Source organism: Choloepus didactylus, chromosome 2 (assembly GCF_015220235.1).
Source record: "Choloepus didactylus isolate mChoDid1 chromosome 2, mChoDid1.pri, whole genome shotgun sequence".
NCBI lineage: Eukaryota > Metazoa > Chordata > Mammalia > Pilosa > Megalonychidae > Choloepus > Choloepus didactylus.
In genome coordinates, this window is record NC_051308.1 from 43,964,416 (window position 1) to 43,977,749 (window position 13,334).

Here is a 13,334-nt window from a genome sequence, read left to right on the forward strand (position 1 = left end):
CTCACAGGAATGGATTAAATTTCAGAACCTGTTTTCCTAAACACTGCATAGGAACAATTTGAGAAGTCAGTGATACAAAAAGAATACAAGAAGTATTCAGCACAATGCCAAACATTTGGCAAGTCATTATACCATGCAGGGATTGTTGCTCTTCAAATTGTAGGAGGTGTTCACATGAAGGCTGAATCATCACTGGGTGCAGTTACGGAAGAAACGATGCATCTGATAAACTAGATGACTGTTAAGGTTACTTCTAAATGCTAACTGGATATAACTGACTAATAATAATTGAGGGACTTAAACAGATTCTGCAGCCAGTCAACATTCAATGTGACCTTGAATCATTGAATAATTTTTTTCTGTGATTCAGTTTCATTATGTTTAAAATACGCTTAATAGCAAACCTGTCTGGGATTGTTATAAAGATAAAAAAATGAATACACATAAACATTTTAGAAAAATGTCTGACATGCTAATTTCTAATAAATGTGAATTACTACTATAATGCTGAAGTAGTTGCCAAAGGATTCTGAGACTTGAGATAGATGTTTTGAGGAATACTAAAAGTCTAGGTAAATGAAAGGTAGTAGCATGGTTATCCCCATATGGAAAATAGCTTGAATGAAATGTGAAGAGGGGATTGAGAGTTGTATGTTCAACAGACAGTGAGGAGACCTCACCAGTTACATTGGAGGTTGGCTATTCTTGAACGATTAGAAACAAAATTGGATGGGATGAGTGAGGAAAAACCTCAGAAGACCTAAGATTTAGGATGGTAAGCAAGAGGGGACATTCCACATATTCTCACATACACGTAATATTTTACTGTAATCTTATGGCATCTTTAGGATAAATTGCCTTACTAAAACTTAAAAAGTATGTATGGAAGAGTAGAATCTTCTATGCAAATCCTTCTTTAACCTAGAAAGATGAATTTCTATTCCAGAACAATTTCTATTTCAGAAAGTCCAACACTATTCTCTTCCATACAGCTTTCCCTCCTGATTCATATTACAGGGAATTTCTTTTTTTTGTTTGAATTCCCTACCATTCAAAATGATGTTCTTTATATTTATATCATGCTTCATCATTTTTGAGGGTGAATTTGAATTTAATATATATCCCCAAATAATTCTCTGTTAACTCTATTAAGAAGGGGTTATCTCAAATTGTTCAAAATGATTTAGCTTAAAAATGAGACGTATCAAATTAATGAAACTGGTATTCTTGGGAGGCATGTACATTGGTTCTGGGAAGGCAAGTCCCACAGAAGAAGTTCAAATATATGTTATGCAACACACATATTTAATGGATAAAGATATAACTTCCTCAAAGAAACTCTTTAAAAAAGGCAGTCTTTCATTGTCTGCAGTAAGATCCAGTGCTTAAATTAAAAATGCCCGTCATCATTTATAGTGACCTTAACCCTATCTAGTATATTAAAATTATTCTGTAGTTTTCATACATACAAACTTCTTAGGAGAAAGAATCATGATTTTTTTTTTCTTGTTGGTGTAGCAAAGGGCCAATGTGGGTACTGGATTGATGCTTTATTGAATTAACTTTAAATTAGAAGGAAATAGTTAATGGAAAAGCCATTTCTCCAGTGACAAAATCAGCACAAGGACTCTGCCTATTTATTTCCCAATCTGAATCAGTAGTTTCTTTTGGTTGCTTATAGATAGCAGGATTAGAATAGCACCAAAGATCTGGCATTTCATTGGAACAAGTAGACTTGATGATAGGCAGATATGTCAGAAACTCTAATTTTTTTTCTTAACCCTCTATACTCTTGTAATCAAAAGGATCAGTACAACTTATCACAGAGACACAAAGTTGACCCCTCCACACACACACATACATGAAAGAAAGAAAGAGGAAGGAAGGAAGGAAGGAAGGAAGGAAGAAAGGAAGGAAGGAAAAAATTAAAATGAAATATGAAACTTCAAGAGAATGAAAGCTTGAGAATGACCTGTTCTTTTATATTTTCTTTCTGAAGTGGTTTTGGGTCTTATGAAGTTATTTAAAAGGCTTCTCTACAACTGCTACTGATTTTGCTAATTCATTCATTCATGCCATACCAATAAACATGTTCAAGCTCCTCTAATCCTCATAGGGGTAGAGAATGTGATAGATGGGAAGTTTACTCTAGCAGAAGTCTTTCTTTTCACAAATCAGAAATTCCATGTTATATATTTCTTTCCCCCTCAATAACTGGCAAGGGGATCATCAGAATGAGCTATTGCAAAAAGCCACCTTAGTCTTACAGTTTCAGTGTTATGGGGCCCCAGATCAGAACTGTAAAGTAGTTTGAAGAATCTTGGACTCTAAAACATGGCATAGGAAACCAAAGAAGATTTAATCTTATTTATATAAAGGTGGTTGGCAGGGGAGGAGACAATGGAATCGAGCAGCTTGGGATCATCATTAATCATTTTTTAAGTACCAACAAAATGAAAACATCCTTCTGGAGTTCACTGCAAGTGACACTGAATTCTTCTACTAAGCAAATATGTGATGAGTTGATAAAAAAAGAAAAAAAGAAGGCCCTGAACTCTTGACTACAGATATAATACAGTGAATACAGAAAATCAAAAACATGCTTTCTATCTGGCTCAAAATAAAGGTGCACTTAAACTTGTAAAAGACAACATTTTTATTTGAATGATATGACAGAACTGTCACAGGAGTGTCACCTGCTATAAAGCAAGCCTAAGAATTATTACCTTTATTAGACCAGTGACACTGAGCTTTAGCCATACATTTCTAACTTCTGTCCCTCTACAGAGACAATTTTCTTTTCTTAAATAAACTGTCATGCTAGTGTTAATATATTGTTGGCTCTCTCATGCTCTGAGAATACTGCTGATATAAAACATGTATATGTTAGATTGGTAATAGTATCTTTAGTGTAGCTGACTAGAACAAATGTGTTTCCCTCATGGCTGTGCTAATGTGATAAAGGAAAATTGGCTGTTCATCAGCTTTTGGCTGGGTAAAGACAGTAGAGATGGAACCACATCCTTTTTTATGCATTAATACCACTGAGAAGTTTTCACTAGTTATATTTCATGTGCCTGCATGTTGCGCGAAGATGTTGTAAAACATGAGATAATGCTACAAATAACAAAGTAGAAAAGCCTGTATCTTTTATAATGATAACAGTCAAACACCAAATGACAGTAACAGGCTGTAAAAAATGGGATGCAAAAAAAAATTAAGCCCTACTCTCCAGCAGAGAGGAATTGGGGCCTGATTTTATGTGTTAAAGCTTTGTTTTAGAATTAAAGAAAATGCAACACTTGGTCAGTGGACTTAAGAAAGAACATGGTTAATGAAAGCAGGTTGGTTAGAATAGAAAAAAGCCACACTGGATAACTTTTGGGGGGGGGGTAACTTTTGAAGAATTATTATTACCAAATAATTATGATGTTAACTTCCAGGGTTTTATTGGTAGGGATAGGACTATTGAAAGGTATTCTTAAAAATAATAATTCACATAATTACCTAAATATATCTGAGAGTGCATATTTATCTTCATCAATTATTGCAAAAACCTTTTTAATAGAATAACATTTAAATGCTATGATTTTATTTTTTTAATTAATATGTTCATCCAATATTTCAATTGTAAGATATTAAATCATTCTCTCTTTATAGAGTCTTTTGTTTGCCATATCAGCCTCTTTACTACTTAGGGTACCAGTCATTTCAGGAAAGAAAACTAGAACAGACTATTTTTAGAAACTAACGTTTATGCCCAAACAGCTGATCAGCTGATTTAGAAATAACATGCCATCATTGAATGTTTTGTGTAGATACCATAAGTAAATACTCTGCCTAAAAGTATGATCACACTGGACATTCAGGGATCATGTCCACAAACAAAAAATCCACAACTTTTTATGGTGTGATCCAGGGGTTGTTGAACTGTGGCCTGCAGGCTAAATCTGTTAGTTGCTTGTTTTTGTAAATAAAATTTTATTGGAGCACAGCTACACTCATTCATTTACATATTGTCTATGGTTGCTTTTGCACTACAGCAGCAGAGTTGAATCCTCGTGACACAGACCATTTGACCTGCAACAAAAAATCATTTGGCCTGCTGAGAAAAAAATACTTATTCATTGGCTGTTTACAGGAAAAGTTTGCTAACCCCTGTTGTGGATAGGTGTTAAGTGGCTTGATTGATTAGCCTAAAATATGACTGGCAAATTTCTGTGTTATTCTATATTGTGGAAGTATAGCTGAAAAATTCACCAATTGGGTACCAACACTTTGGGAAGAAATATAGGGAGTGTATTGTACTTACAACTTGAATTGAATTATATTCGCATGTAACACATTTTTGGTACATCTGGTTTTCAAAATTTCTCTCTGTGAATTTATTTTTGCTTCATTTACAGACTTTACTATAACAAATTTAATGGGTATCTAAAAAAATAACACAACCTACAAAAACTTATGAATGTGTAGCAGTCTGAACTGTTAAGAATATGGGACAAACAATTATGTACACCTTTGAATACCCTAGTAGATATCATTACAGCACACACACAAAAGCAGAATATCTGGGTTTAAATCTAGATCTAGAAACACAAAGATATCTCATTGAGCCATTAAAATAATTGTTTCCAGTCTTCCCAACTGAAGAAAGTGGAATAGTAGGAAATTACCTTGAGAAAGACTGCTGAAATGTGTTTTTTATAAAATAAAAGCTTGTGCACTTAAAAAATTAATGGTAATAATTTCTTACAGGTGCATCAGACAAAAATCAGTTTCTTCATCAATGGTTTGGAGGAGGATAACACAGCTTTTGATACAAGAGCTCTATCTGGTTCAATTACAGATTTTGCCTCCAGTACTATGCGAATAGGACAGAGTTTAAATGGTAAGATTCTGACTTCAGAATATTATTCTAAAATAATTTTATCCAATTACATTGTTCCTAAAATTTCATGTCAAACAAATGATATTTTAAAATATCCAGGGAATTTTTAAAATTGAAACTTTTCTATTATGATCAATTTTTAAAGTGAGAATAGTTTGTAGTGTACTTTATTTAAAAAAAATTGTTGGGATTTTAATGTAAGGCTATTTTTAAAGTAGGACTAAGAGTATTAGAAACTGGGAAATAATATGCAAACATTTTTAACTGTATCTGTGATGTTCATATTTTTCCATCTAAAAAATGGGCCTTGTAGTTCAAGAAGATAATATATACCACATCCTGAAAAGAATTGAAATTGAAATTGAAATTAGAATTATCTTGAAAAATTGAGCACAGTAGTCTGCAAGATGTGTATTCTTAAAATTGAATTATTATTTTAAATAATTAAATAATATGTACTTATTCAAAGAAAATCCAAACAATACAGAACTGTGTAAAATAGAAAGTACTTTCTAGATTTCCATTTTAGAGACAAAGTTCGTGTTTTTATACCCTTGCAAATTTTAAAGTACATATAGCTGGAGATGTGGGTATAAATATAATATTTTCCCAAAATGAAATTATAGTACATATGCCTTCTCTGAATCCTCTAAAAATAAACACTTTTCCAAACGTTTTGGACAACACTCCATTTCAATATACCTTCTCACTTAGATATACCTTCTCATTTTAAAATTGCTGCATTGTGTGCAATGGTACAGCTTTGACACAAGTTTTTTTAAACCACTTCTCTTAATGAATATTTAGATTATTTCTAATATTTCAGTATTTTTAGCAATTATTTGACAGAAAATACTCTGTATGTCTGTTTATATATATCTTTATACATATAGATAAATATACACATTTGCACAAATATACATACATACACATATATTTGAGTAATTGTCTGATTGAAGAGTTCCTAAGATGCTTGGGTTCAAATCCCAAGACCCCATGTGACCTGTAGCAACTTTTTAATGTTGCTGAACTCTAATTATCACAACTTTAAAATGATGATGATTATATCAATAGTTTACAGTGCCATTATGTGGAACCAATAAGGTAATTCCACGTAAATCACTACTGTTTCCCAGCATCTCACATATAGTATTTATTTGTTTGTTGAATGAATGAAATGCTAAACACTGTGCCATTTACATAATGAACCATATTTATGAATAATATTATTGTATATACCTTTATGTTCCGGTTTTCTAAAGCTGCTGGAAATGCAATATACCAGAAACGAATTGACTTTTACAATGGGAGTCTATTCACAAATTTACAGTTCTAAGGCCATGAAAATGTCCCAATTAAGGCATCAATAGGATAAAAACTTTTCTGAAGAAAGGCTGATGGCACCTGGACTTACTCTGTCACATGGGAAGGCACATGGCCAGAGTCTGCTGGGCTTCTCCCAGGTTTAGCTTCTGGTTTCCTTTGCTTTCTTCAAAATGCCTCTGAGCTTCTGTCTTAGCCTCTCTCAGCTCCTGTGCGTCCTTGCTTATTTCTCCCAAGGCGTTTCTCTCTAAGCATCTGGGAGTCTTCTCAGCTTCTCCAGGGCAAACTCTGAATTTCATCTCTTAGCGCCTCTCCTGGTTCTGGTTTCAATGGCTGTGTCCAAAATGTCTCTGAGTGTTTTCTCTCTAAGTGTTGCTGAGCTGTCTTCAAAATGTCTCTGTCTTTTATCCTCTAACAGAGGAGGCAAGTAAACTAATTAAGACCCACCTTGAATGGGTGGGTCACGTCTCCCTGGACATAATCTAGTCAAAAGGTCCCACCCACAATTGGATGGGTCACTTCTCCATGGAAACAGCCTAATCGAATGATCCCACCCACAGAAGGTCTGCCCCCATAAGATTGGATTAAAAGAACATGGCTTTACTGTGGTACATAATAGATTCAAACCGGCACCCAGTATAACTATTTTCCTATGATAACTCCATAGAAGTTGAATGGCTGGGTTGATGTATATGGTCATTTTATATTTTAATGCATATTAGAAAGATACCCTAATGATAATGATAGATTATATCCAGACAGGTTGTGAAAATTTCGAGACTTATAAAAATATAGACAAGTATTTGTTTCCTTTAACACTCACTAACCTTAAGAATTACCCAGTTTTTTTTTATTCTTGCCATTCTGCTAAAAGAAAAATATTATTCGATGTTGACTTAGAATTATTTGGTCATTAGTGAGTTTGAGTAGCTTTCCACATGTCTTGTTCATTTGCATTTCATTTGTGAATTTTTCTTTTTACATTGCCCAGCAATATTTATGCTGGTCATTTCTTCTTAATTATTTATAAAAGCTCATTAATGTTAAGAATATTAATAATTGTGATCATATATGTTGTACCTATTTTTCCAGTTTTTAGGTAACTTGTGAACTTTGTGATATAGAAATTTTAAAATATTAATTTTTTTTTATTCAAGGCAAAACATGAATACAACACAGTACATATATATTAAGGTTACAACTTGATGAATTTGTATATTTTTACACGTCTGTTAAACTGTCATCCAGAAAAAGTTATAAGAATTTCCAGTACCCCAAAGACTGTAGTGAATATGCACTCCAAAGGTGAACACTAATTTGACCTCTATCACATAGATTAGCGTTGCCTATTCTTGGACTCATGTGAAAGCACAGTATGTACTCTTGTGTCTGGCATTTTTTTTGCTCAGTGCTGCGCCTGAGATTAATCCATGTTGTGACTAGCTCTATGTTTAGTATTAGGAAATATTTCGGAAGAGTTTTATAGAGTGGCTCTTCCAACAAGCAGTATTTGAAAATTTTAACTATTACACATCTTTTCTGATATTTAGCACTGCCATTTGTTGTGGTGGTGGTTTTGCCATTCTGGAGGGTATGTGGTGTGTTTCCCTGATGATTAATGACATTGAGAACATTTTCATGTGCTTATTGGCCATGTGGATATGGTCTGTTGTAAAGTACCTATTCAAGTCTTTTGCCATTTTAAAAATTGGGTAGTTTATTTTTCTATTGATTTATAGGAGCTCTTCAGTATTTTGAGTATGGGCTCTTTGTCAGATATATGGATTGCAAATATCATTTTCTGGTCTACAGCTTGTATTTTCATTCTATTAATGGTACTCTTTGATTAACAGAAGTTCTTAATTTTGATGAAGTCCAATTTATTAATTTTTTCTTTTATAATAATACTTTTTGTGCCCAGTTTAGGATATATTTTCATACCCTGATGTCATGAAGATATTCTCTTACATTTTAATCAAAAAGCTTTTTCATTTTTCCTCTCAGATTTAGATCTATTTTCCATCTGAAATTGATTTTGGGGTATGGAATAAGGTGGGAGTCAAGATTAATTTTTTATGCCCTCCTGAATATCTAATTGAGCCAGAAATATTTGTTTAACTGATCATCATTTCTCCACTACTCTACAGTTGCAACATTGTCATAAATCAGATCTCTGTGCCTGGGAAGATGGGTCTGTTTCTGTACTATTTTGTTACAATCATCTGTCTACACTTGGGTCAAAACATATAGTTTTAATTAGTATCATTTTGGTAAAATCTTGATATCTGGCAGTATAAGTTTTCCAACTTGCTTTTCCTTTCAAAATTGTCTCAGATATATGAATTTTAGAGGCAGTGTTTCAATTTTAGCATAAATTCTTCTGGGATTTAAGTCATTAAGACAATTTTTAGGAGAACAGACATCTAAACAAAAGATTGAATCTTTTGAAATAGTGAACATACTATATCCTTTTATTAAATTTATTTGTTTAGTTCTTCCTTACTTTCTCTTGGCATTGCTTTCTGTATTCTATATAGAGGACTCACTTATATTTGTTAGAATTATTCCTTTGTAGTTGTTGGTTATTTTCTCATGCTGTTATACTTAGTGGTGGTGTTTTGAATTTCATTACCTAATCTTGTTGCTATTGTATAGAACTTATGTCCAGTGACCTTGCTAAAGTCAGTTAATTCCAAAAGTTATAAAATCCTATCATTTGTCAATAACAATGGTTTTATTTTTCCTTTCATCTTGTTTGGTTATCTGTTACTTTGGGTTTTGCTTATCTGTTACAATTTCACAAACCACCCCAAAACTTGATGTAAGAAAACATTTATTAGGCTCACCAGTCTGCACTTGGGGAGGGCTATTTGTCTCTGTCCCTGGGGTCATTGCAAGGGACTTAGAGGCTGAGGGTTAGAGTCATATAAAGACTCACAGGGTTGGCAACTCAGCTGGGGAAACTCAAATAACTGGAGGCTTGAAGGGCTAGGGATTCTTTGGCTTTTTCTCTTGATCATTACTTGTTCTAAGTCTCTCCAGCATGGTGGTTTTAGGGCAGCCAGATTGCTTACATGTCAGCTCAAGGCTCTTCAGTTGAGCTCCTGAGAGAAAGCCCATAGAAGCTGTTATTACCATTTCCTCACCTAGTCTCAGAAATTACACAACATCACTTATCCCACATTCTGTTGGTTAGAAGTGTGGTCCATATTCAAGGAGAGGGGATTAGATGAAAGGAGTAAAAAAGATTCAGTGGCATATTTTTAAAGCAGCAAAATCCTTATACCTTTTATTACTTTTTTGTATTTGGGAAGGTAGGGAATACTTATTGAACTGTCTAGGATCTCTAGAATATAGATGATTGTGGTACGTGATAGTGAACTGCCTTGTCCTGGTGCATACTTAGGGTAAAATTGTTCAATTGTTTGCTAGTAATTAGAATGTTGGCTGTGAGTGGGTTTTTAAAAACTCTTTAACAGATTAGGAAGTTCCTTCTTATTTCTATGTTCTGAAAGTTTTTATCATGAACAGAGGTTTAATATTTTTAGATACTTCATTTCTATCTATTTAGATTATCATATGGTTTATCTTTTTTCTTCTATTAAAGTCATGAGTCATTTTTAATTCAATTTTATTGAGATATATTCACATATGATCTTCCAAAGTGTACAATCAACTGTTCACAGTATCATCATATAATTATGCATTCATCACCCCAATCTATTCCCTGAACATTTTCTTTGTATCAGAAAAAGTGAAAATAAGAATTAAAAAAAAAAAAATTAAAAAAAAAACCCCAAATCATCGCCCCCCCCCACCCTATTTTTCATTTAGTTTTTTGTCCCCATTTTTCTACTCATCCATCCATACACTGGATAAAGGGAGTGTGATGCACAAGGCTTTCACAATCACACTGTCACCCCTTGTCAGCTACATTGCTATATGATCGTCTTCAAGAGTCAAGGCTACTGGGTTTGCAGTTTGATCATTTCAGGTATTTACTTCTAGCTATGCCAATGCATTAAAACCTAAAAAGGGTTATCTATATAGTGCATAAGAATGCCCATCAGAATGACTTTTTGACTCCATTTGGAATCTCTCAGCCACTGAAACTCTATTTTGTTTCATTTCAACTCCCCCTTTTGGTCAAAAAGATGCTCTCTATCCCATGATATCAGGTCCAGATTCATCCCCAAGAGTCATATCCAGCGTTGCCAGGGAGATTTACAGTCCTGGGAGTCAGATCCCATGTAGGGGGGAGGGCAGTGAGTTCACCTGCCAAGTTGGCTTAGCTAGAGAGAGGGTATTTTGAGTGAACTATGCCAGAAACAAAGGCAAACACTACAGTGCCTCACCAATATGGACTACTACAATATGTAAACTCAGAATTGAATCTTAGAGCACAGCTTATCAGGGGAATGCCTGTTTTAACAGTCCCTAGATTGTAGGCTCTTACAGTAGTAACATCTATTCTTGAATTGTAATGGCTATCTCCAGATGCTGATCCCTTTGTGTATAACCTGATCAGTCCCTGTAAATTTTGGTATCTTTGTGACACCTGAAACTCAGAGCTAAGACTTGGCAGATATGAATGTCGGTATTAGCACATATAGCAACTGTTAAAAGAGCTGAAAAAGAATCCAGGCTTTAACTAGAGATGTGAATGAAGCAGATGTAGTTAGGACTAGGGCAAATCAGGCCAAAGGGTAAAGGACAATACTGACTGAATTTTAAAACTTCAAATTCCATGTGAGACCAAGGGAAATGATGTTTAGTTGGTGCAAGACCGATAGTTCCTAAACAATTTAACTTGCACAATTTGTTCAAATACCACAATTACATGAAACTTTCAATAGGAAGTAAGACCTGGTAGGTTTGCATAGGTTAGTGTGAAATAGCGACACATCCCAAAGTAATTTGGACAGAGAATACAAAAATATATGCAGGGCCTCCCCGAGGAGCTGGAGGAAAATGCAGAGGTGTTGGCCTTCCTCACCTGGATTGTTGCTGATGTTCTCACAAACACTGGGGACTGGCAGTTTGATGTGCTGAACCCATTATCAGAGGGCTTGCCCTTATGAAGCTCATCACTGCAAAGGAGAGGCTAAACCTGCTTATAATTGTGCCTAAGAGTCTCCCCCTGAGTACCTCTTTGTTTCTCAGATGTGGCCCTCTCTAGCTAAGCCAACTCAGCAGGTGAACTCACTGCCCTCCCCCTTATGTGGGATCTGACTCCCAGGAGTGTACATCTCCCTGGCAACGCAGGATACAACTCCTGGGGATGAATCTGGACCCAACGTTGTGGGATTGAGAACATCTTCTTGACCAAAAGGGGGATGCAAAATGAAATAAAGTTTCAGTGGCTGAGAGATTCCAAATGGAGTTGAGAGGTCACTCTGATGGGCATTCTTATGCACTATATAGATAACCCTTTTTAGGTTTTAATGCATTGAAATAGCTAGAAGAAACTATCAAATTGCAATCCAGTAGCCTTGACTCTTGAAGATGATTGTATAGCAATGTAGCTTATAAGAGGTGACAGTGTGATTGTGAAAGCCTTGTGCATCACACTCCCTTTATCAAGTGTATGGATGGATGAGTAGAAAAATGGGGACAAAAACTAAATGAAATATAGGATGGGAGGTGTTTTGGGTGTTCTTTACTTTTATTTTTTATTTTATGTTCACTTTTTCTGGTTCAAGGAAAATGTTAAAAAAATAGATTGGAGTGATGAGCACACAACTCTGTGATGGTAATGTGAGCAATTAATTGTGCAGTTTGGATAATTGTATGGTATATGAATATATTTCAATAAAACTGAATTTAAAAAATGCTGTTTACAGGTTCCATTCACCTAGTTGCATGTCTCACAGCTGCACTCCTTCTTGCAGTTGCTCGATATTCTGTTGTGTGCACACACAACAGTTCACCATTCTGTTCCTCAGTCGATGTACCTTTAGGCCACCTCCACCCATTGCAAATCATGCATACTCTCTCCATAAACACTAGTGTGCAAATGTCCATTCATGTTCCTGCTGTCAGATCCTCGAAGTAAATGCCCCCTAATGAGGTTGTAGGACCTTTTGGCACCCACATACTTAGCTTCGTGTGGAACCACCCCACTGTCCTCCAGAAAGGCTATCCCATTCTACCTACTAACCAATAGTAAATACTTACATCCCTCTCTCCATGTTTTCTCCAGTACTTTTATCCCTGTTTATATTTTTCCATACAATTCTAGAGAGTTATATTCACATACCATATAATTATCCACAGTGTACAATCAGTTGTTCACGGTATTATCGTACATTTGTGCATTTATCACCAGAGTCAGCACTTGATCATACTGATTACTACGAAAAAAAATTTTTTTAACGAATAATAGAAAAGATAATAAAAAGAAAAATAAAATATCACACCATACAATAGTAGGGTCAGACAACAATACCACTGCCAAGAATCCCATATCCCTGCATAATATCTCACTTTCAACACATTTAGCTTTGGTATAATGCCTTTGTTACATTTAATGGAAGCATATTACAATGTTACTGTTGACCATAGACTCCAGTTTGCTTTGATTATATTTTTTTCCCAATACCATCCTCTTTTCAACACTCTGCATGGTTGACATTCATTTGTTCTCCCATATGCAAGAACAGTTTTATATTTGTACATTTAGTCACAATCATTGACCACTCCAGTTTTTGCTGAGTTAAACAGTCCTAGTCTTTATCATCTATCTTTACCTCAGGTGTCATTCATGCCCTAGCCCACCTCTTTCAGCATTACTCACGGACATCTTTGTTCAGTGTAGTTACAATACTGTGCTACCATCATGCAGTATTATGCTATTTATTTCTGGATCTATACAATAAATCCTGCTGAACATTCTGGAGTCCTTCAGTATCAAATGCCTGATCTCTGCCCTCTTTCTCTCTCCTGGTAGCCTGTGTTATGAGCTTTCAACTCTCAAAGTTTGCTCATTAATGTTAGTTCATATTAGTGAGACCTTACAGTATTTGTCCTTTTGTTTCTGGCTAACTTCGCTCAACATAATGTACTCAAGGTTAATCCACATTATTATATGTTCCATGACTTTGTTCTGTTTTACAGCTGC

The 13,334-nt window shown here is 34.9% G+C and overlaps 1 protein-coding gene across 1 annotated transcript in view; it reads left to right on the plus strand.

The window, feature by feature from the left end:
* The window catches only part of USH2A (usherin), an 891,077-nt gene that overhangs the window by 52,358 nt on the left and 825,385 nt on the right, over nt 1-13,334 (plus strand). Inside the window, 1 exon segment of the mRNA XM_037823757.1 lies at nt 4,759-4,891. Within this exon segment, the coding sequence (XP_037679685.1) occupies nt 4,759-4,891 (133 nt within the window).